General features: G+C 40.2%; 1 protein-coding gene and 1 pseudogene across 3 annotated transcripts in view; both read right to left on the bottom strand.

The window, feature by feature from the left end:
* AP1G1 (adaptor related protein complex 1 subunit gamma 1) overlaps positions 1 to 25441 on the bottom strand; it is an 88474-nt gene that overhangs the window by 33998 nt on the left and 29035 nt on the right. For 2 of the 3 annotated variants that reach the window (XM_025369980.1, XM_025369981.1), the window contains 8 exons: positions 13128 to 13252; positions 11732 to 11873; positions 9689 to 9785; positions 8153 to 8229; positions 6694 to 6702; positions 4312 to 4407; positions 3432 to 3512; positions 3143 to 3241 (listed from right to left, as the gene is read on the bottom strand). In XM_025369980.1, the coding sequence (XP_025225765.1) occupies positions 3143 to 3241; positions 3432 to 3512; positions 4312 to 4407; positions 6694 to 6702; positions 8153 to 8229; positions 9689 to 9785; positions 11732 to 11873; positions 13128 to 13252 (726 nt within the window). The remainder of the gene's footprint in view (positions 1 to 3142; positions 3242 to 3431; positions 3513 to 4311; positions 4408 to 6693; positions 6703 to 8152; positions 8230 to 9688; positions 9786 to 11731; positions 11874 to 13127; positions 13253 to 25441) is intronic. The other variant, XM_025369982.1, reaches the window with a different exon arrangement.
* Positions 14621 to 16445, bottom strand: LOC112614655 (annotated as a pseudogene).

Here is a 25441-nt window from a genome sequence, read left to right as displayed (position 1 = left end):
AAAAAAAAAAAAAAAAAAAAAAAAAAAAAAAAAAACCAAACTGGAGCCGGGCATGGCGACTCACGTCTGTAATCCCAGAACTCTGGGAGGCCGAGGCCGGTAGATCACAAGGTCAGGAGTTCGAGACCAGCCTGACCAACATGGTGAAACCCTGTCTCTACTAAAAATACAAAAATTAGCTAGGCATGGTGGTGCATGCTTGTAATCCCAGCTACTCAGGAGGCTGAGGCAGGAGAATCACTTGAACCCAGCAGGCGGAGGTTGCAGTGAGCCAAGATTGTACCACTGTACTCCAGCCAGGGCAACAGAGCAAGACTCCATCTCAAAAAAAAAAAAAGGAAAAAATCCAAAGGCAAACTCTTAAAATCATACACTAAAGGTAAGTGCTGGAAGGTCGTTTTAATGTTTTGACAGTGTTTTGTTAGTGGAAGAATAATATTAGTACAGCCTCTTTAGAGGGAAATCTGGAAATAACTATATTTAAAGTGAAAGTATATTCTCTGTTTTATCAATTTCACTTTTAGGAATTGATCTGACAAACAACTGTACATATAGACAAAAGTCTACTGTGGCACTACTGATAACTGCAAATGATAGGAGATACCCTAAAACTCCGTTAATAGCAAATTTGCTAATTATACTATGGCACACCCATGCAATGGAATGTCATGCAGCCATTAAGACAGAATGCATTCTGACACATGGTTCAACCTTGAAGACATTATGTTAAATAATACGCTTATCAAAAGGATAAAAACTGTATGATTCCACTTATATGAGGTACTGTGATATGATGAAATATATACTTGGTTTTTGTCCCTGTTTCCTGGCATACAAATCCTATATCCCTTGGAATTTCCTGTGTGACAGCATCTTTAGTTCTAATGATATGACTCTCAATGGGTTCCTAAGATAGCCTCAGAATGGAGACTAGTTGCCAGGGGAACAACCATGATATTAAAAGGTTGGAACTTTCAGTCCCATCCCCCGACCTTGGGGAGGGGAGAGATGCTGAAGGTTAAACTGATCACCGATGATTTAATCAATCATGCCTGCATAATGAGGCCTCCAAGAATCTGAAATGGACAGGGTTCAGAGGAGCTTCCAGATAGCTGAATATGTGGAGCTTCCTGGAGGGCGGCACATCTGGAGAGGGTATGGAAGCTTCCAACCCCTTCCCACATGCCTTGCCCTATACATCTCTTCCATCTGGCTGTTCATCTATATCCTTTATAACAAACCAACAAGCATAAGTGAAGTGTTTCCCTGAGTTCTGTGAGCCACTCTAGCAAACTAACTAAACCTGAGGAGGGGGTTGTGGGAACCCTGACTTACAGCTGGTTGGTCAGAAGCACAGGTCACAACCTGAGCTTGGGAGTGGCATCTGAAGTTGGGGTGGGGGGGTCAGTCTTGTGGGACTGAGCCCTCAAACTGTAGGATGTGATACCTTTTTTTTTTTTTTTTTTTTTTTTTTGAGACGGAGTCGCGCTCTGTTGCCCAGTGGAGCGCAGTGGCGCGATCTTGGCTCACTGTAATCTCCGCCTCCCAGGTTCATGCCATTCTCCTGCCTCAGCCTCTCTAGTAGCTGGCACTGCCACCACGCCCGGCTAATTTTTTTGTATTTTTTTTTTTCAGTAGAGACGGGGTTTCACTGTGTTAGCAAGGATGGTCTCAATCTCCTGAACTTGTGATCCACTCTCCTCAGCCTTCCAAAGTGTTGGGATTACAGGCCCGCAACCAGCGGGATGTGACACCTTATCTCCAGGGAGACAGTGTCAGAACTGAATTCAATTAGAGGATACCCAGCTGGTATCCACCAGAAAACCGCCTGATGTATAGGGAAATAGCCCCAACACATATGGTGTCAGAAGTGAAATGTTGGAGCTGGACATGATGGCTCACATTACTCGGGAGGTTGAGGTGGGAGGATTGCTTGAGGCCAGGAGTTCAAGATCAGCCTGAACAACCGAGAGTGACCCTGTCCCTAAAACAAAACAAAAAAGAAGTGAAGTGTTGAATGACTCTGTGAGGGTAGACAGTAAAGAGTAGAAAAAACATTTTGCGTTTTTTCCTTATATCTCTTCAGAGGTACCTGAGAGTAGTCAAATTCATAGACAGAAGTAGAACAGTGGTTGCCAGGGACTAGAGGTAGTTACAGCATGGAGAGTTATTGTTTAATGGATATAGACTTTAAGGCAAAAAAGTTCTGGAGATAAACTATAGTACTGGTTACACAACAAGATGAGTGTACTAACTGTTCACTTAAAAATGCTGAACATGGTAAATTTTGTGTTATATATATTTTATCACAATTAAGAAAAAAAGAACAAGACTTATCTCTATACATGAATTTGGAACTGGCTCCAAGATAATGTTAGGTGAACAGAGTACGGTGCAGAACAATATATATGCTATGTTACCATTCTGTTTGAAAGGTGCGGAGAGGAAAAGGACTTAACCTAAATTACTTTGGTTATCTGACTAGATACTATAATGCTAAAGACAAAAAGAACTGTACACAAAATATTATATTCTAGTACATTTGTTTTTTACAAGGCTATGGACTAACAGTTCTAATATTAATAAACGACAAAATGAACAAATTCATGAAGGAGAAGGGACAACTCCTCTCTATAGAAGAATTCCAATTATTTAATAAGAAAAAAAATGAGGGAAATGGAAAATTTGTCATTAGAATACCATCTCAATAATTGTTGTGGGCAAGATTCTCTGGTGGATACTAAAACTGATAGGTAAAAATCTGAGGATAGGATGTTTACATAGTCTCAAAATATCTGCCAAAATATTTTTCATTACAAAGGAAAAAATAATGACTTTACAGTGGAAAGACCCAGCAGACACCATCTCAACCAAATGATCAAGGTTAACATCAACAATGATAAGACAAATATATTCACTATACTGCTACATCTAAGATCTCCCAAAGTTTATTATAATCAATGTTAAGCCTTCAGCGGGAAGGAATGGTATTTCAGATACCAAAAATCAAGCATTCCACATTTTGCATCATTCTTTCTTAAAGTTGAGTTCCAAATGGAATACAACTCTGAAGTACTCCAGTCCAAGTCAACCATTCTAAATGAAACATTTAGGGGACAAGAAAAGATTTAAAACGACTTACTCGCAATCCACTCTCTGACTTAATATCCATGATAGTCAAAACCGTTTCATAAAGAATAGCATTTCCTACATTTTTACTAGTCTCAGTATTAGTGGCAACCTGAAAAGACATATTGAGGGCAGTACGTAAGTGATAAAAACAATGTTTCCAAAAAATATCCACAGGTAACAAGAGGCATTTTGTAATTACAGCTATGAATGAGGAAACACAAATAAAAACTGCTCCATATAACCATAATCATTCTACTCCCTGCGAAACTAAAATAAATATTTAAGTTTGGTCTACTCACCTGTGCTAATATATCATTCATAGCTTCACTTGAATCATCATCATTTCGTCCTAAAATTCTTAATAACCGCAAAATGCGTACCTAATGTGCAAAATATGAGAGGTGTCAACAAATTATGTCTCACACAAAGAAATCTCATCTTGGTATGAAATTCAAATGACTAAATGAAGTCTTAGAACTTCATTTGGAACCATTTATTCCTATCAGAAATGGTCAAAAATCAAACAGAAGAATTGAAAACATTTTCTTTAGAGAAGCTATAAATGCTTTTACATCTAATAAAGTTATTATAAGACAACCCACACTTCAGTACTCCACAGCTAAAGGATACTACCACATACTACCACCTGCAGAGCTATAGTAAATAATTCAAATAGTAAATGATTTTGACTATTAAAACTGTAATTTTAAGTGGGACACAGTGGCTCTTGCCTGTAATCCCAGTACCTTGAGAGGCTGAGGTGGACAGGTTGCGTGAGTCCAGGAGTTTGAGACCAGCCTGGGCAACATGGCAAAACCCTGTCTCTACAAAATATACAAAATGAGCCAGGCACGGTGGCGTGCACCTGAAATCCCAGTTACTTGGGAGGATCACTTGACCCTGGGAGGTCAAGGCTGCAGTGAGGCAAGATTGTGCCACTGCACTCCAGCCTAAGTGACAGAGCAAGACCTTGTCTCAAAAAAAAAAAAAAAAAAAAAAGAACAAACTTGTAATTGTATCCTCATAATCTAATACAGAATTGTGTCACTATTCATTAATATAATTAATCAATTAACTACCAAATTTCTACTCAACACAAACTTTAAGAGGAAGGAAATGGTCTACTTAAAAGATATTAAATTCATATAACATTTATTTAAAACATTCTTTCAACCTCACCTGCAAAAAGGGGTCACTGATACCAGAAACATCATGTTCTGGTGAATATCCGGACATGATGAGGTTCTTTAAAATACGAACTAATTGGGGCACAAGCTGCAGAGAAAGATGCATCAAAAAACAGTGAATATTGAAGAATGTCTCATGAATAAGCAGGTCCTTTGGTTTAGAAAAAGGGTGTAAGGGTCCGAGTCCAAGCAAAATTCTAGTGATTTAATATACTAGCATACTGTAGATGTTTGATAAACTTAGGAGTAAATTAGGCCAATATTCAAGAAGAAGTATGTATTTTATCTGGATAAAACCAAACCAGACTTTTTTATGCCAGAGTTATATGTGAAGATATTACAAATAATACTGGGTCAGAAAGCCTATGGGAACCAGGTAAAACAGATGCCTGTGGGGCATACTGCATTTCTACTTCTGCAGAACTTGACATGCCTAGGTGGCAAAAACATGTTCAGTTTTCATCCATTCAAACATTTGCATATAACATGTCATCACACCAAAATACAACTGGTGATCTTATTAACATTATAGCTTTAGAACATACAACCTCAAATAGAGAAAAAAAACTCTTCTCTTAAGATAGAAGAGTTATACCCTTTTCCAACAAACAACAGGGAATACCAAAGCTGACAACAGTAATACGGTAATCAAATGGAAAAGACACATGAAAAAATTACATCTTTCATCTTAAGAGGTATCAAGGCCATGAATAATTTCCTCTTCCTATTCCTAACTCATATGATACAATTTTTTTAAATTTCAGGACTTATTTACATATACAGCTTTGTGGTCTGTTTTCTTATCTTTTCAATGAGACTATACATTCCTTATAATCAGGAATTTCCTTCCTGTCCTTCCTTTACTTTATCCATTAAGAGTCCTAACACATTGTAAAGGCAATTTTACTGTCAAGCCGAAGATGTTTTAAATATTGGCACTCATTTCATTTCTGTTGATCAACTACTTGATATTAAAACAAAAGGTTTGCCACAACAGGAACTTTTTACGTTTCCAACTAAAAACTCAATTTTTAGCTATATAAACAACTTTAATGACCAAAAATTAAGTTAAAAAGGGTGCAAAGTGAACTGCATTGCATCTCTTTTGCAGGCAATTTTAGCTACAACTCTGCTGCAACTCAATTATTTTTTCTCACTGTATTTAGACTCTGTCCCTTCCCTACTCCTCAAGCCTAAAAGAGGATCAAGACTGAGATGAAAAGCCAAGCTATATCCAACGCATGCACTCAAAGCATTCAAAACATTAAGGCCACTTCTAAATACAAGAAAACACAGTATGTATGAATTTAAATAAGTTGAGCCATAACAGTTCGGAATTAATTCTTATAAGTCACCTAAACAAAGTCTAATTTGGACAACTCCAAATAAGACAAATCTAAGCCATGGAGATCTGTAAATTCATTACATCTGTCAACTATGGGCAAAGTTATATTAGAGATAGTAATATACCTTTTAAAACCGCTTTAAATCAATATTTTTATAATAAAATGAAGACCAAGTAGTTACCAAGCTTATTTTGCACACTTCCCAATGGTCTGCTTTTTTGTACTACATATACCCAAGTTATTTTTTATCTGGTTTATTTCTTGGAAAAGTTATTTTTCCTTGGGCTACTAAATTCAGAAATTGTTTTATCCACTGCCAAAAGGCCAGCACATCACATAAGATTACCCTGGGACACAGAGCACAAATGTCTGAATGTTCAGCATACAATTCTTGGAACCCAGTTTCATTTTTCAGACAAAAATGCAAGTTATTAAAACTGACAACAGGACAAACAAAATAAGATGACATAGGGAAAGGCTGCAGCCATGAAAATCAGTTGGTGCCCACTACTCTACCTCAAAATCCTTTTAATATTTCAAAACTTCTATGTAAGAGTAAGTACAGGTAAGGGAGAAATAAAAGCTCTAAGTCTGAACTGAAAGCTCAGCAGTACATACAGAGCTTTTTAAAGTATGAGGTTACCCACATACTGTTCTAAAATATCTACTTCAAAAAGCAGTAGCATTTTGTGTCAAAGCTCCAGACTGATCTGGAATTGCCATCACCAAAGTCACTGGAAAACTGCTCAAAGTTTCTCAAGTAAAGATAAAGAAAAGGCAGAGAAGGTGGTTTACAATTCAGGAAAGGCTGCAACTGAAATCCAAGGCTGACTTTGGAGTCAGGAGTTTAAGTGACAAAACAAAAACTAGACTAGGAAGTTAGCCAAAAATGCTAGAACAATAACTCACAGTATTAAGCACAGCTTCAGCATTAGTATATTTTAAAAGCCACATTTGTGGATGGATACACAAAAGCTACTAAGGACCTAATGCCAGCATGCACCATCTAAAAGAGGGTTAATTCTTACCTTTTCATTCTAACATACAGCAGGATTCCAAACAGACAACAGGAACAAAACATACAAAGCAAGCATTAGGGACAGATACGGGTCTCATACTATATTACAATAATTTAATCAAGACATGAACATCTAAGGGAAAAAAAGCCAAAAAAGAACTCCTGTTAGAGCCTTACTAGATCTAAAGTACAAAGCGAGTCCTATTTATGGAATGACCAGCATCCTATAAAAGAAGTTCAATGCATGTAACTACCCAAAGAACAGTCTTCCTCTGAGTGCTCCTTACTACTGTCTTCTAAAATTAAGTGGAGAAATAGAAATGTCCACTTTAAAATACTAGTTAAAAAAAAAAACATAGGCCGGGCGCAGTGGCTCACGCCTGTAATCCCAGCACTTTGGGAGGCTGAGGCGGGTGGATCACCTGAGGTCAAGAGTTCGAAACCAGCCTGGCTAACATGGTGAAACCCCGTCTCTACTAAAAATACGAAACAAAATTAGCTGGGCGTGGTGGTGGGCACCTGTAGTCCCAGCTACTCGGGAGGCTGAGGGAGGAGAATCACTTGAACCCAGGAGGCAGAGGTTGCAGTGAGCCGAGATTGCACCACTGCACCCCAGCCTGGGTGACGCAGCGAGACTCTGCCTCAAAAACAGAAAAAAAAAAAGAGGGAGAGAGAAGGGGGTACTTAAGATAGCTAGGACTTCCATCACAGGAGTCAATGGCCTAAAATGAACAGTAGGGGAAAAGCAATAAAAAAACTTTTAGTTTTAACCTTAAAAAAATAGAAAAGAAATTCCTGTCTTAAAAAAAAAAAAAAAAAAACATGCCAGGAGCAGTGGCTCACACCTGTAATCCCAGCACTTTGGGAGGCTGAGGCCGGCTAATCACCTGAGGTCAGGAGTTCAAGACCAGCCTGGCCAACATGGTGAAATCCCGTCTCTCCTAAAAATACAAAAATTAGATGGGCATGGTGGCGCATGCCTGTAATCTCAGCTACACGGGAGGCTGAGACAGGAGAATCGCTTGAACCCAGGAGGTGGAGGGTACAGTGAGCCGAGATCGTGCCACTGTACTCCAGCCTGGGCAGTAAGAGCAAAACTCCGTCTCAAAAAGAAAAAAACAAAAACAAAAACACACACACACACACACAAAACTCCTAGTTTTAATTTGACCTCAGATTATGTTTCCTGACTCAAATGTGAAAACAGCAGATAAAACACGTGAGATTCGTGTGTCTGCCAACAATGAGAGAAAACTTCTATCCTGCAAAGAAAAACACAATACTAGTGCCAGCTCTTACTTATATGCCTAAATCTGGCTTCCAGCCCAACTGCACAGCAGGGCTAGTTAAAACCCTTATTCAGATCCATAGCTTGCTTTCAAAAAAATAAATAAGTAAGAAAATCATGTACTTTTCAGGAAAATCATTTTTCAATCAAGAAAGGCTTAGGCATAGAGAATGGCACCTACCTTTCTGAAATGCGCAAGCATGTCTGGGCTTCGCTCACACATTTCTGTGAGGAGGACTACAGATGTGTGGAGGACACCTGAAAGAAAAGATCAAAGGAAAACTAAAAATGAGGCCTATTATTCAATTTTATAGAACAGGGCTTTGAGTTCCTGAAGGTCAATTCCAAAAGGATAGTTGCTACTTTTGCTTTTTAATCCTCTAAAGAATCTAACCATTGAAGTGAATACAAAGGAGGAACTTAATAGATACCTGATTTAAAACTGGCCAAGTCAGTAAAATCGTAATGTTTTCAATAATTATGTGACCAAAATAATTATTAAAAAGTGACGACCAATACATGTGTCTCTCCATCTGAGAATATCCATAAAAACATACAATGTAAGCTAGGTATCATCTGTTCTATACTTAATCAGCTATTATCTGAGTTCTAACAGATAATTCAAGAGGCAGAAATCTTAGTAAGATTTTAAATTTCCAGATAAAACGTATCAAAACTCTGAGATTAACTGTGGATGACAAAGTAAATTTACTTGCTCCAGAGTCAGTAAAAACAATCTCACAATGCTTTTCTTTTCACTACGTAATAAATATGTGCTCTAAGTAATTCAGTTGTTCAACAAGTATATTTGGAGCATTCTGGGCACAGCACTGAATTTGTCAAATTAAATATACCACACAATTTTTTCTCTGAGCATTTAAGACACACGAATTTTCTCTATTCAAAAACTTATTTCACTGACTTCAAATAAGAATAAAATGTTTGGGAAAAGAACAGCCACATTCCATTTAACTCCTCTGTTTTATATAAAGATTCTGAGTACCTAATACAAGCTTCCGTCAGAAATAACCCAAAAGAATTTTCACAATTTTTGAGTCAGGCAGGGTCTGGCTCTGTAGCCCAGGCTAGAGTGCAGTGGTACAATCTTGGCTCACTGCAACTTCTGCCTCCCAGGCACAAGCCATCCTCACACTTCAGCCTCCTAAGTAGCTGGGACCACAGGCATGTGCCACCACATCCAGCTAATTTTCATATTTTTTGCAGAGATGGGTTCTGACTTTGTTGGCCAGGCTGGTCCTGAGCTCAAGTGATCTGCCCACCTTGGCCTCCCAAACTGCTGGGATTATAGGCATGAACTACTACGCCCAGACGCACAAATCTTACACTCCTACCACATGATAATGAAATTTTTTCTTTTACTGTAAAATAGGCAAGAAATCAAAGGATTTTACACATGAAAATTATGGGTAGGCTCATTTGTATATTACACTAGATTATTAATAACTTAATATTTTTAATATAGTAAAAGAGGACCAGAGATGAAAGATAAGTTTACTATGAAAGAATCAATCTCTAATATAAAACTAGGATATGTGAGTAGAAAGGTTTGTCAGACCAGACCTTCCTGGAAAAGTGTCTAAGGCACAGCAGAAAGGTGACTCCACTGTACTGAGAGACACAGGACTAACACAGCCTCAAGCCTTTTCTCTTTCCCTTTCTCCCTCAGTACTTCATGAATGCATCCAAATTACATTACCATGGTTCTTCTCATTCAATAAATTTTTTGTTGCTGGTAAAAACATCTCCATAAGTTCAGGAACTTTCCTGATGACATGAACAGCACATAGTGCTGCCTATAAAAAAAACAATAAAAGAACAAAAGGTTTATTTCAATTATGCCAGGGCAACCAATCTTACAAAAAAACCACCAACACAAAAATCTCACCAACTTGTTCATCCACTAGAAAAATAAAGAAGAGGTTAGATATTAGATTTACGGCTGGTCACGGTGATGGCCCACTCCTATAAGTCCAGCACTTTGGGAGCCCAAGGCAGGAGAATCACTTGAGCCCAGGAGTTTAAGAACAGCCTGGGCAACACATTAAGAACCTGCCTCTATTTAAAAAAAAATTAAGAGGAGGCCAGGCGTGGTGGCTCACACCTGTAATCCCAGCACTTTGGGAGGCCGGGGCGGGCGGATCACAAGGTAAAGGAGATCGAGACCATCCTGGCTGACACGGTGAAACCCCATCTCTACTAAAAATAAAATTAAAAATACTTGCTGGGCATGGTGGCATGTACCTGTACTCCAGCTGCTGGGGAGGCTGAAGCAGGAGAATGGCATGAACCCAGGAGGTGGAGCTTGCAGTGAGCCGAGATCGCGCCACTGCACTCCAGCCTGGGCAACAGAGCAAGACTCCGTCTCAAAAAAAAAAAAAAAAAATTAAGAGGAGAGAAAAGTATTTATTAACTGGTTGGGGATTTCCAATTTATACTATTATATTAAAGAGATCTTCTGGCTCACCTCTCCCTTTTGCCTAGACAAGTAGGCAAAAACTTCCTACATTAGACTATGTATGATTAATATGAATTTATCAAACAAGTTAAACATAACTTATGTGGAGTTTTGAGGAAGTAAAAATAGATAAGGATCTCAATCTGTGATAATCATACCTCTGAGTGAGATGACTAACAGGCTAAAACACATTACACAACTGAAAGATATATGCTGTAAATGCTATAAATCTACTGTTATGTTTAATAATATCTATGTGGCCCTCAAATGACTCTGCTGACATCAAGAAAATCATGTGAAAAATACTTAGTCTCTACTAAAGATGGTCTTACTAGCTTGTTCACTGGAAAATAAAAGTACATTTAAACACTGATTTTGCATATTCCGCAAAGTAACTATAACTACTAAATGTTTGAGTCAAATACCATAAAAGTTAGATGTATTAACAAAAAAAATTTCTACTAATTCCACCCATGTTATATTTGGGAGGAAAAATTTTTTTTTTTTTTCTAACCTGAAGGTATGTTTCATTTTAATATGATAATGAGTTTTCTGAACAAGAGTAGCTCACATATTCTTTAAGAAAAAGGACCAGCTTACAAATTAAAAAAATAATTTAACTTTGTTTGCAGCCATCATTAACTGCATATCATCCTGGGAAATGGTTTGGCCCTTTCAATGCCTCTTTCCCACACCATTAATAGAAAGGCACAGTAAATGCCAAACGGATCACAGTTTATGTTCATTTCTTGGACTTCTAAATTCCATACACTTCATTTTCAAAGGTTGTAGGGTTCAAGCAATTTTTAAAAACTCAATAAAATGTTTATATCAACAAATAAAATCAGATAGAAGAACAATTCTCTTCTATTACTAATTCATTCGGAAAGTGGGTTCTACATCACTCCCTAATAATTATCTAGGTACCAATGGAACTGCCCTTCCAGAGATACAAAGGCACTAATACAAAGATATGGGCACTAATTATTAGGACAAAAGTAAATTCATAAAAATATGTTCATAATCACCTTGTTGTAATACTGTTTAGAATCAGATAACTTAGGAATTTGGTATGCCACCTAGGATATATCCAGTGACATTTGTTTGTTTATAAATCATTTCCTTAAAAAAAGAGGAATTAAGGTTAATATAAAATCATGTAAAATAAATTTACTGCACAGAAAAAATGACATTATCATCAGATCTTTCAAAAATTAGTAATCTGCCTTCTGATCTCCATAATACTCCCTAATCCAAACAGACATTTGGTTCATTAAGAGTTACCTTTTTTCTTAAGTAAGAGTTGGAGGTTTTCAGGAGCTTCTCTACCTCTCCTGCAAGATCTCTGCACATCTCTGAGGAGCCCATGCAGCCGAGGGTACAAAGTGCTAACCCCTGGACGAATTGCGTGCTATGATTAAGATCACTGCAAAAGAAAAGAAGAAGGTAGGAACAAGCATGCTCTGCCTGGTGCTCCCCAAGAAGCAGCTTCACAATTTCAAACTAGTGCAGAATAACTCAAGATTTCTCCAATCAACAAAAACAATAAAATTATTTATTGCAGAAAATGTTTATCCCAACTTTATTACATATTATCAATACAGTAAACAGACTGACCAGGCTTACAAGCCAATGTTTTCAGGTACCAAAGCAGTAGAAGTTGAAAAACATATTATCTACTGGATGTCAAAGACACACACTTTAGAAAACTCAGCAAACTTGGTGGGTGGTGGGGGGGAGCTCACACCCATAATCCTAGCACTTTGGGAGGTCAAGGCAGGCGGATAACCTGAAGTCAAGAGTTCAAGACCAGCCTGGCCAACATGGTGAAACCTCATCTCCACTAAAACTGTAAAAATTGGCTAAGCGTGGTGGCGGGCACCTATAATCCCAACTACTCGGGAGGTTGAGTAGCTACCCAGGTTCAAGAGATTCTTCTGCCTCAGCCTCCCGAGTAGCTGGGACTACAGGAGCATGCCACTATGTCCAGTTAGTTTTGTATTTTGTATTTTTAGTAGAGACAGGGTTTCACCACATTGGCCAGGCTGGTCTTGAACTCCTGACCTCGTGATCTGCCCGTCTCGGCCTCCCAAAGTGCTAGGATTACAGGCATGAGCCACCGCACCCAGTCTCCTACACAAATTTTAACCCTTTGCTTAACCTCTTTACGTATAAACTACTGAACTAAGAGCAATTCAAATATACTCTGGAAAGTAAATATAAACTCAGTAAATAGAAGTTCTTGATATTATATCACAAAAAAGACTTAAAAGACCAAGTAGGTGAGGCGCAGTGGCTCAAGCCTGTAATCCTAGTACTTTGGGAAGCCGAGGCGGGTGGATAATCTGAGGTGAGGAGTTCAAGACCAGCCTGGCCAACATGGCAAAACCCCGTCTCTACTAAAAATACAAAAATTAGCCAAGCGTGGTGGCAGGCACCTATAATCCCAGCTACTCAGGAGGCTGAGGCAGGAGAATCACTTCCCGGGTCGGGGTGGGGAGCGGGAGAGGGCGGTGGCAGCAGAGGAGGATGCAGTGAGCCAAGATCACACCACTTCACTCCAGCCTGGGTAAGCCACTTCACTCCAGCCTGGGCAAAAGAGCGAGACTCCATCTCAAAGAAAATACAAAAAAGAACAAAGTATTTAATAGTTGTTAGAAGAAAGAAAAGTAAGACTTACTTCTTGATACAGTTGGTCATGAGAAGATGGACATCTTGTCTTTCATCTAACAGCAGCATTGCCCCTAAATAGCCAATGCGTTTGTCTGTAAATTTTTGAGAGGCAATAAGCTTGAGGCACTCCAACTGCAAAAAAGGAAAAAAAAAAAAAAAAAGAAATTAAAAACTTGTTACCATAATCTAGAAAAGCAATGTTTTTAACCCAGAGTCCCCAGTTGGCTAAAGTACAAACGTGTTTCATCAAACTACCTAACTCTTTTCTTTTTTTTGAGATGGAGTTTCACTCTGGTTGCCCAGGCTGGAGTGCAATGGCATGATCTCAGCTCACTGCAACCTCAGCTTCCCAGGTTCAAGCCATTCTCCTGCCTCAGCCTCCCGAGTAGCTGGGATTACAGGAATTAGCCACCACACCTGGCTAATTTTTCTATGTTTAGCAGAGACAGGGTTTCACCATGTTGGTCAGGCTGGTCTCGAACACCTGAGCTCTGCTGATCCACCTGCCTCAGCCTCCCAAAGTGCCGGGATTACAGGCGTGAGCCACCATGCCTGCGCCTGGCTTTTTCTTTTTCTTTTTCTTTTTTTTTTGAGACAGGGTTTTGCTCTTGTAGCCCAGGCTAGAGTGCAATGGTGCGATCCCAGTTCACTGCAACCTCCACCTCCTGGGTTCAAGCGATTCTCCTGCCTCAGCCTCCCAAGTAGCTGGGACTACAGGCCTTCACCACCACACCCAGGTAATTTTTCTTTTTGTATTTTTAGAACAGACAGGGTTTCAACATGTTGGCCAGGCTGGTCACGAACTGCTGACCACAGATGATCCGCCCGCCTCAGCCTCCCAAAGTGCTGGGATTACAGGCATGAGCCACCATGCCCGGCCAAACTACCTACATCTTTTTAGAAGGCAAAGATTTAAGACCTTTGCATATCTTAATAGAAATCAAGTTCAAGAACAGATCATTTTAGCAAAGCCCCATGATACTTGCCATTCAAATAATCTCTCAGTTTTACATTAGTTTTGCAGATTCACACAAACATAAACTAGAAGTATTATAATAAGAGATTAACAAATCAAATTCTTAATCTCCAAGTTACATTAAATGAGCACCTAACGTGTGTTTAAGGTATGGTTCCATTTTGGGAATTAAAAAACTTAATAACTGGAAATACACCAACCCATTCTAACCATAAGGAATGTATAATTAATTTTAAAAAAGAGAGGCAATAGCTAAGTTTAATATAATGTGGAAAGTATGTGAATCAAGTACATTTAGAGCTTGATCCAAGTACTATGGGAGAGGGCAAGGGTTTAGGAATCTAATCCAGAAAAAACAAAAAACAGGAAAACTCAGTAGTGGAATTAAGCTAAAATGATTTACATGATTTCTTCTTTACATCATTGATAGAAATAGCTTCTTACGGCTTAAGAGTTCTTGTAAATTAGTTTGTCCCTCTACCTGGCCTTTCTTGAAACACCTTCAAAATCACTGACATACTTTATCACTCCATCTTGACAAACATGGAAAAGGCCAAAACATTACCACTAAAGCAGTATTCAAAGGGCGAACACAAGACAGACTAACAAAGAAGAGTTTTAAAAACCATGATCCCCTTTAGAATCATACCTCCCAAGGAAAGGGGCTCAAATGGAGACCTGTGTAACAAGAAGTTAAAATCACGTGAGACTACTTTCCATTACGAATTTATCTACTAAATTCGAAAGTGAAATTGAGGAAAGTAAAACAGTTCCACAGAGTTGTTTCAAGCTATTTAAAAATTGCTTTCTCAATGTACCTGCACTAAAAACATCTAAAGTTAGCTGAATACTATCACGAGCATTTCAAAGAAGTCTCCAAGGAAAATAACCAGGATCAAAAAGGAAAACATAAATGCCTTGTGAAGTTGAAAAGATTATGTAAGTAACAAACCTTCCCTTTCTTCTTCACATTCAATTAAAATTTAAAAAGCAATTTCTGAAACAGAAGTTGATGAAAGTCATCTTTACAATGTAAACAGAAAATTTACTAAGGTGAATGTGAAAATCAGAAGCTAAAATATTATCAAACAAATCTTACTCTTTTTCAAACTGGTTTTTCAAGCTTCTCATTTCATAATTCTGTAAATATTTTAGTAGTGAAAGCAAATGTTCCAAGAATCAGATATCAGAATTTTCATCATACTCATTCAATCCTACTTCTGACAAACTCCAAGCACTGCACAAATGAATTATCCAAAAACATTTTATTAGGAATAGGACATACTCTTAGGCATTAATACTACTTTGTGGTTTTAGGGTCAAGTGTTTTTTTTGTTTGTTTGTTTGTTTTTTAAGGATGACCATTTCTTTATTAAACTCTACAAAAAAGGCAGCTGGTAGCAGTGGCTCATGCCTGTAATGCCAGCACTTTGGGAGGCCGAGGCGGGTGGATCACCTGAGATTAGGAGTTCGAGACCAGCCTGGCCAACATGGTGAAACCCCATTTCTTCTAAAAATACAAAAATCAGCCAGGTGTGGTGGTGGGTGCTTGTAATCCCAGCTACTTGGGAGGCTGAGGCAGGAGAATCATTTGAAATTGGAAGGCAGAGGTTGAAGTGAGCTGAGATCGTGCCACTGTACTCCAGTCTAGGCAAAAGAGCCAAACTCTGTTTATAATTAAAAAAAAAAAACTATACAAGAAAGGGAGGGGAGGGGGGCAGCTGTGGGGTTTGGTCCCACCCCCAGACTGGCGCTGTCTGAAAGGAGGGAATCTGAGGGAGATCCCAGGCAGCTGATAGGGATGGGGCAGGACATGAGGCTAGGGATGCAGAGGTTAGGCAGGAGGGAGGCAAGAAGAAAACAAAGAGATAGGAGCAACTGGGGCCAGCTGGGGAGCTCAGATGGAGCAGGTGAGGAGGTGGAACAATAGCAGAGTGAGGATGGAGGGGTCAGTGTCTGGAGAGGTGGAAATGAGAAAGCTGAGTAGAAAGAAGAGGGTGGGGGCTCTGGTGCAGGGCCCAGAGCAGGGAGCCAGGTGAAGAGAGGCTGGACTTGTCTGCTCCCACCCAACCTCCAGGCCCAGAGAGGCCTCCCATCCCCAGCCTGTTGGCAGGGGCTCATGCCAATGCCCCATTCTGTCTTCTGCTGCTGTGGATCCGGTTCATCCTCTTCTTCAGCAGCTCTCTTAAGCTCGGGCCCTTCATCATCATCATCTTCCTCTTTGGGCCCGTTCTCCTCCTCCTCCACCACTTCCTTCTTTCACTCTTTCTGGCTTGCCTTGTCCTCCACCTTCTCCTTCATGTCCTTGATGCCCAACTCAGCCACTGCCTCCACACTTTTCTCCAACATGGTGTTGGGACTGGGGCTGGCAGGGAGCTAGGGTCCCAGGACCAAGACAGAGGGGCCCTGGACAGTGGAGGGTGACTGAGGCTGGAACCTGGCATTGTGGCAGCAGCAGCAGTGGCTGCTCAGTCGGGTCAAGTTTTAAGATAGACACACTAAGTCATCAGTGACTGATGAATACAAGCTGTTGTTTTTTGTGACATTTGTTTAAGACATACCTAAACTTTGCACCCTCTCTCTGTGTGCAGCAGGCATAGAGAAGAGGGAGAAACACAAAACAACCAACCAAAAAAAACAAGCAAAAAACAAAAAAAAAAACCCTTACCTAAAACCTAAACAGCAAAAAGAAAAACTAAAAGTTAAAGGGGCAAGCATTATTTCAATATTCCCCCATTTATACAGGGACTCTGCTTCAAAAACAAGCATTTGCTTTTTGAAGGTGACAAATCTAAGGGAAAACGTAAGGTTATATGACTGGAAATAGCATCTGATATATACACTCCAGTGATGGATTAACTCTGATCACACTTTATACTTAAGTGGCCAGCAACAGTGCTGAGAATATACCATGTTTAATCTTTAAGAATGTTATCAAGGCCGGGCACAGTGGCTCACACCTGTAATCCTAGCACTTTGGGAGGCCAAGGCGGGTGGATTGCCTGAGCTCAGGAGTTCTAGACCAGCCTGGGCAACACGGTGAAACCTTGTCTCTACTAAAATACAAAAAATTAGCCAGGCGTGGCGGTGTGCGCCTGTAATTCCAGCTACCTGGGAGGCTGAGGAAGGAGAATCACTTGAAACCGGGAGGCAGAGGTTGCAGTGAGCTGAGATCATACCACTGCCCTCCAGCCAGGGCGACAAAGCGAGACTCCGTCTCAAAAAAAATGTTATCAGTTTTCAAATGTTGAAAAAGAAAGATAAAGGTTAGGGGAAAAAAGTACAATGGGGGAGATGCACGCAAAAGGAGGGCATCCATTTTTCCACAGCAATCTCCAAATCTCCAAACGCAAAACTCCACACTGTTGCATGAGTTAAAGAACAGAAGGAAAAAAGTAATCAATTACATGCATCTGCCCCTTAGGTAACAATCTCAAATATTTCAGTGGAGTACTACTACTCCACTTAAAGCTACTTGAAAAACCCACCTGAAACATTTCTAACCACAACTGTAGCAGACACTTTAAGACCAGAGTAAACAGTCCAGCTTTTATATCCACACTCCACACAATTAACGGAAAACTTTTACTTCACAGCAGAAGCATTCTAGTCAGAGATTAGCAACAAGCCTAAGAGATTGAAGTTTTCAGCTCCCTTTGTAACAAATATAGTGCCTGAAGAAGTGGTTCCCAAACTTAACTGGTCAGAACAGGTAGGAGAGTTTTGAAAACTATGGGTCACCGCCCCCGCCCCACCCCTGCCGATATTATGATGGAGTAAATTTGATGTAGACATCAACAATTTAATTTTTACAAGATTTTTCTAGATGACTCTCTTTTTTGGGGGGTAGGAGGGACAGTCTCACTCTGTCACCCAGGCTGGAGTGCAGTGGTGCTATCTCAGCTCAATGCAACCTCCTCTGACTCTCACGTTCAAGCAGTTCTCGTGCCTCAACCTCCCAGGTAGCTGGGACTACAGATGCGTGCCACCAACCCCAGCTAATTTTTGTGTTTTTATTATTGATGGGGTTTTGCCATGTTAACCAGGCTGGTCTCAAACTCCTGGCTTCAAGTGATCCGCCCACCTCGGCCTCCCAAAGTGCTGAGATTATAGGCATGAGCCACCATACCCAATCTATTTCTTTTTAATATTCAGAAATAACTGCCTGGTTTATACACACACACCTAAAATCATCATTTTTGAAAAGCAAGCTTGTTATAACTGCACTACCACTAGGTAGGCCTGGCAACATAAAATCTATATAGAGCAGAGTCTGTGTTTTCATTCTTCTGACAAAAAAACAAAAAAACAAAAACCTTACATTCCTAGTGAATCCAATTTTTTCTTTTGAGAAAATGATGAAATATTCCACTCAAAATACATAAAACTCACTTAACAGTCACTGACCCACCAAGCGGCTTTATCAAATCTTAACATTTCACCCTATTTATTTTAAAGTTTTTAACATTACAGATCAACTGAAGCCCTCTGTGTACTGGGCCTCAATCTGATTTCTCCATCCCAGAAGTAATCAAAACCCCAAACTGCTGCTCATGACTGCCATGCCATATATTCTTACTGCACATGGAGAGACAGGTGGTTTTAAATGTTTTAAACTTTAAATAAATATCAAACTGTATTCCTGCTCTTTTTGCTCAACAGCTTTGAGTATTACATCAAGACAAGATGTTCCAATTCAGTTAAAACTCATTGCTACATAGTATCCCACTTTTGAATATAAACTTACCTATTATCTGAGGACAAAGAGATTGTTTGCAATGTTTTACTATTAGAAACACTGCTGAAATGAATACTCTTATACATACATGTCTTTGTATACTGGACAATTTATCTGCCTGGGGGGTAGTACCCCAGCATAGTACCAGCTTAAGTACTTTTTGTATACTGGACAGTTTATCTGAGTTATATACCTAAGGAGGCTTGATCAAATTCAGATTTTTCAGGTTTTGCTTTGTTCTGTTGTGATCTCATTTTGCAAATATGCACCACTTAGAACCAGTGGTATGAACTTTCATCAGGAGGCATATAATTATTTCTGGTAGTTGTCTCTCTTTTGTGACTTTAGCAGCACTGATGATCATCATGGGTTACAAAATCATTATATTCGAATTCTTTCCTTAATTTATTAGCTGGACTATAGCTCTAAGAAGAAACTTCTCTATATAGAAGAAAGGCCATACTATTGCTAAGGAAAGGTAATATAAATGTTTATTTCAATCAATTACAATTATTATCCTTTTTTTATTGACAGAGTCTCACTGCCAACCAGGGACAGAGTGCAGTGGTGCGATCTCGCCTCACTACAACCTCCGCCTCCCAGGTACAAGCAATTCTCAAGTCTCAGCCTCCAGAATATCTGGGATTACAGGTATCTGCCACCATGCCTAATTTTTGTATTTTTAGTAGAGATGGGGTTTCACCATGTTGGTCAGGCTGGTCTCGAACTCCTGAGCTCAAGCAATCTGCCTGCCTCAGCCTCATAAAAGACTGAGATTACAGGTGTTAGTCACCGCACCCCGCCTACCATCATTATTCTTTTTTTTTTTTTTTTTGAGATGGAGTCTCACTCTGTTGCCCAGGCTGGAGTGCAGTGGTGCAGTCTCAGCTCACTGCAACCTCCTCCACCTCCCAGGTTCAAGCGATTCTCCTGCCTCAGCCTCCTGAGTAGCTGGGATTAACAGGCACCTGCCACCACGCCCGGTTAATTTTTATATTTTTTGTATTTTTAGTAGAGGCGGGGTTTCACCATGTTGGCCAGGATGTTATCGAACTCCTGACCTTGTGATCTGCCCGCCTCGGCCTCCCAAAGTGCTGGGATTACAGGCGTGAGCCATCATGCCCAGGCGATTATTCTTCTTACTAATGTTCAAAGTATCTCTTTTGGGGGTATGATAGCCTCTTCTGGTGACTACTGAAACCTTTTGACATGATCTTTGCAGTCTTCCCTGCTTTCTGGCATAGTAACATCGTTATTTTGTACATTTTCTTACCCTGGACTTGGGATCAGCCATCTTTCAAATGGGCTGAAAATAGTATTTGGAGACCACAATCTAGGCTTAAGGATAGCTCATTGCTATGGGTCTGAGGCTTTTCAAGGCATAGTACCAGTTTAAGCACTTTTTTTTAAGAAAAAATTCCTTAATGTGAAAAAGCGTGTCTACTAAACCCTATATGAATTACCCACATATTACTGTAGAGCATTTGTTTACAGCTTTAACAAGAGTGGCTATTATCATCACTTATTTGCAATAATGTACTACCTGTACAGTGTAATAAGAAAATAAGAAAATGTATAAGGATGTCAAAGGAAAAAAACAGAACTGCCATTGTTTGCAGACAATAGTAGTACTGACTACATGGAAACAATGACGTCTACAGAGACTCTTAAAACCAAGTTCAATAATGTGGCAAAGTAGATAAATATTTTTAAAAATCAATTGTATCACTATAGATCTAAAACATAATTATGTAAAATTTTATTTTATTTTATTTATTTATTTATTTATTTTTTTTTTGAGACGGAGTCTCGCTCTGTCGCCCAGGCTGGAGTACAGCGGCCAGATCTGGGCTCACTGCAAGCTCCGCCTCCCGAGTTCACACCATTCTCCTGCCTCAGCCTCCCGAGTAGCTGGGACTACAGGCACCCGCCACCTCTCCCAGCTAGTTTTTTGTATTTTTTTTCAGTAGAGACGGGGTTTCACCGTGTTAGCCAGGATGGTCTCGATCTCCTGACCTCGTGATCCGCCCGTCTCAGCCTCCCAAAGTGCTGGAATTACAGGCTTGAGTCACCAAGCCCGGCCTTAAAATTTTAAAGGATACTATTTGCAACAGGAACAAGAGCTCTTAAGAACCTACAAATACATTTCTCCAAAGATGTGTAAGACTTAAAAATCCTGTGTTTTAAGGGAAATTTTTTAAAAAATTTTTTTAAAGATGTATAAGAATTTATGGAGAACATTGCAAAATTTAGAGAATCTAAAGAAGTGCAGTCCTATGCTACACAGATGGAAGGGAAGAATATCCTACACAGGTAATTGGGTATAGCAAGCAAGGTTGGAACTGGGGAAAAACAGAATCAGGCCCAGCCTGGAAGCAGCATACTACTGACATGTGGAAACGTAGATTTCCATCTCACAAATCTTATTATTTTTCTAAGAGAAATTAGGAATCCAGATTCCTATGGAAATTCTTTTTTGTTTTTACATACTGGCAGAAACCATTTTAAATACCATACAGGACAAAGAAAGAACACATCTGTGGAAGAATCTGGCCCCGAGCCACCAGTTTTCTACTCCTGCAATCTACCTACTTCTTTAGATAATTCATTAATATTTCTGGGTTGTGCTTAACCCACACACGGAAAAAGGTTACACACACTACAGGAAATCTATGACCACTTTTGTTACAAAAATGCTGAGGATACTATCTCTTACATTATTAAGAGACTCCTAGACCAAAGGTCCATATAAAAAAATCTCCTAGAATTCAGTGCTTCAAAAAACATTGCTGTCCTTCAGGAAATGGTAAAATGCATAACATTTGAGGCTTTCTATATACAAAATATGTGTCTAACACTAACTTACTCTTCATAATAACACTATAAAGTAGGCATTAAGACTGTCCCCATTTTACAGATGAGGAAAGTGAGACACAGAAAGGTTAAAGATCGTGCTCAAAGCCAGAAGTCACACCCAGGCAGTCTGGTTCTCTGCAGTTTTGCTCTTCCATCTTGGCAATAACAACGACCTAACAGGTGACTGTCTCTTTTCTTGCCTCAGCTGTCACGCCAACAGCAACTACACAGGCCTTATGCTCTAAATGCTTCCTTTTTCCAACTCTCAATTTCTACTATTTTTTTCTCTTTAATGTAGATGCTGGTAGTTTATGCCATCTCAAATCCTTTGTACAGCAAGGAAGGGCTAAGTTTTTGTTTTTGTTTTTTTTGAGACAGAGTCTTGCTCTGTCACCTAGACTGGAGTGCAATGGTATGATCTTGGCTCACTGCAACCTCCACCTTCCAGGTTCAAGCAATTCTCCTGCCTCAGCCTCCCGAGTAGCTGGGATTACAGCCGCCCACCACCACGCCTGGCTAATTTTTGTATTTTTAGTAGAGATGGAGTTTCCCCATGTTGGCCAGGATGGTATCAAACTCCTGACTTCAGGTGATCCCCCCACCTTGGCCTCCCAAAGTGCCGGGATTACAGGCATACGTCACTGTGTCCATCCCACCCTACCCCTTAAGTTTTACTGTAAAACTTAAGACTTATAAAATATAGCTACTAGAAATTTTTAAATTTCTAATGTGGCTTATATTTTATTTCTATCAGCATCATATTAGATACTGCAGTAAAAAGTTTTTAAAAAGGTAAAATTAGTTTTAATAATATTCTTTAATCAATATATCTAAAATATCATTTCAACATATGATCAACACAAAAATTATAATTAGGTATTTTACACTTGCTTTTCCACTAAAGTTTCAATAAAAGTATGTACTTTACACTTACAGCACATCTCAATTTGTACATTTTCATCAGAAATAGCTGAACTAAAAAGAAAAAAAAAGTAATAGCTGAACTGTATTTAGAGTTCATAAAATTTACTATTTATAAAGTAGACTCACATACCCAAGTTGTTTAAAACATATTTAAAAGTCTTCCAATAATAACTAGGCTAGGGGCCGGGCGCGGTGGCTCACGCCTGTAATCCCTGCACTTTGGGAGGCCGAGGCGGGCGGATCACGAGGTCAGCAGATCGAGACCATCCTGGCTAACAAGGTGAAACTCCGTCTCTACTAAAATACAAAAAAATTAGCCGGGCGCAGTGGCGGGCGCCTGTACTCCCAGCTACTTCGGAGGCTGAGGCAGGAGAATGGCGCGAACCCGGGAGGCGGAGCTTGCAGTGAGCCGAGATTGCGTCACTGCACTCCAGCCTGGGCCACAGAGTGAAGACTCCGCCTCAAAAAAATAAATAAATAAATAACTAGGCTAGGTGCGGTGGCTCACACCTGTAATCCCAGCACTTTGGGAGGCTGAGAGGGGTAGATCACTTGAGGTCAGGAGTTCAAGACTAGCCTGGCCAACATGGTGAAACCCCGTCTCTACCAAAAATACAAAAATTAGCTAGTGTGGTGGCAGGTGCCTGTAGCACAGCTACTCAGGAGGCTGACAGGAGAATCGCTTGAACCTGGGTAGTGAAGGTTGCAATGAGCCGAGATCGTGCCACTGTACTTCAGCCTGGGCAACAAAGCAAGACCACATCTCAGGAAAAAAAAAAAAAAAAGTTTTCCAATAACTAAATCAAGTACCCAAAAAAACCTTATTTTCCTTTAGGATTCACCTGAGCTGAAACAGCCACATTCCAAGAGGTCAATAGCTACATGCAGCTACTGGTTACCAAAATAAACATTGCATCTAACAAATAAAATGCAATTAAAGAGTGGCTGCAGGCTGGGCGTGGTGGCTCATGCCTGTAATCCCAGCACTTTGGGAGGCCAAGGCAGGTGGATCACCTGAAGTCAGGAGTTTGAGACCAGCCTGGCCAACATGGTAAAACCCCGTCTCTACTAAAAATACAAATATTAACCAGGCATGGTGGCAGGCGCCTGTAATCCCAGCTACTCAGGAGGCTGAGGCAGGAGAATAAGTTGAACCTGGGAGGCAGAGGATGCAGTGAGCCAAGATTGCACCATTGCACTCCAGCCTGGGGGACAAAAGTTAAACTCTGTCTCAAAAAAAAAAAAAAAAAAAGTGGGCTGGGCGTGGTGACTTATGCCTGTAATTCCAGCACTTTGGGAGGCCAAGGTGGCAGATCACAAGGTCAGGAGATCCAGACCATCCTGGCTAACATGGTGAAACCCGTCTCTACTAAAAACACAAAAAAATTAGCCGGGCATGGTGGTGGGCGCCAGTAGTCCCAGCTACCAGGGAGGCTGAGGAAGGAGAATGGCGTGAACCCAGGAGGTGGAGCTTGCAGTGAGCTGAGATCACACCACTGCAGTCCAGCCTGGGCAACACAGCAAGACTCCATCTCAAAAAAAAAAAAAAAAAAAAAAGTGGCTGTTATTACACACTAGATGAAAACAGCACTGTGATTCATACATGCAGGTGACAAAACCTAGATATGAACCTTTCACAGGCGTATTATAAAGGTAATTCCAACGGGTGGGGTACCAAACTACTGGTATGAACAAGATGGTGACTCATTTAAACAGAGGAAACAGAACAAGAAATTAAAATTATGATTCCTAGTCCCATTCAGAAAAATATTTTATGATAAAATTTTAGCAGTTTTCTTGAGCATTTACACTTTCTACCTAAGAATTAAATATTTTATCAAACAATTAAGTCCCAAAATACCCCAAAATGCCACCTAACCTTAAAAGCACATTCTATTTAAACATATTAAAGAAATGAATTTTAGAAAATATATAGAGTTTTTTTACAAAATGAAATATCCCCCAAAATCTTATATCTACTCTGATTCCAAATCCAAGAATTTGCCCTTAGTAACGGGACTGTGGCTCACACCTATAATCACAGCACTTTGGGAGGTTGAGGTCCGAGGACCACTTGAGCCCAGGAGTTTAACACCAGCCAGGGCAATGTGGCAGAATCCCTACTCTACAATTCTTTTATTTTTTTATTTTTTTGAGAAGGAGTCTTACTATGTCGCCAGGCTGGAGTGCAGTGGCACAATCTCAGCTCACTGCAACCTCCACCTCCCGGGTTCAAGCGATTCTCCTGCCTCAGCCTCCCGAGTAACTGGGACTATAGGTGCGTACCACCATGCCCAGCTAATTTTTGTATTTTTAGTAGAGACGGGGTTTCACCATGTTGACCAGGATAGTCTCAATCTCTTGACCTCGTGATCCGCCCACCTCGGTCTCCCGAAGTGCTGGGTTTATAGGCGTGAGCCACCACGCCCAGCCCAAATTTTTTTTTTTTTTAATTAGCTGGCCAAGCATGGTAGTGCACACCTATAATCTCAGTACTTTGAGACGCCAAGACACGTGGATTGCTTATGCACAAGAGTTCAAAATCAGCCTGAGCAACACAGCAAAGCCCTGTCTCTACAAAAAAAACAAAAATTAGCCTGGTGTGGTTCCCAGAAGGTTGAGGCTGCAGTGAGCTGAGTAGAAAGTAAGCCTGTGGTGTCCACTGTACACTCCAGCCTGGGCAACAGAGTGAGACTCTGTCTCAAAAAATTAGCTGGGGAGCCGGGCGCAGTGGCTCACGCCTGTAATCCCAGCACTTTGGGAGGCCGAGGCGGGCGGATCATGAGGTCAGGAGATCGAGACCATCCTGGCTAACACTGTGAAACCC

This window comes from Theropithecus gelada, chromosome 20 (assembly GCF_003255815.1).
Source record: "Theropithecus gelada isolate Dixy chromosome 20, Tgel_1.0, whole genome shotgun sequence".
Classification (NCBI taxonomy): Eukaryota; Metazoa; Chordata; class Mammalia; order Primates; family Cercopithecidae; genus Theropithecus; species Theropithecus gelada.
The sequence above is the reverse complement of the archived record's forward strand: the minus strand, read 5'-3'. Positions and strand labels throughout refer to the sequence as shown.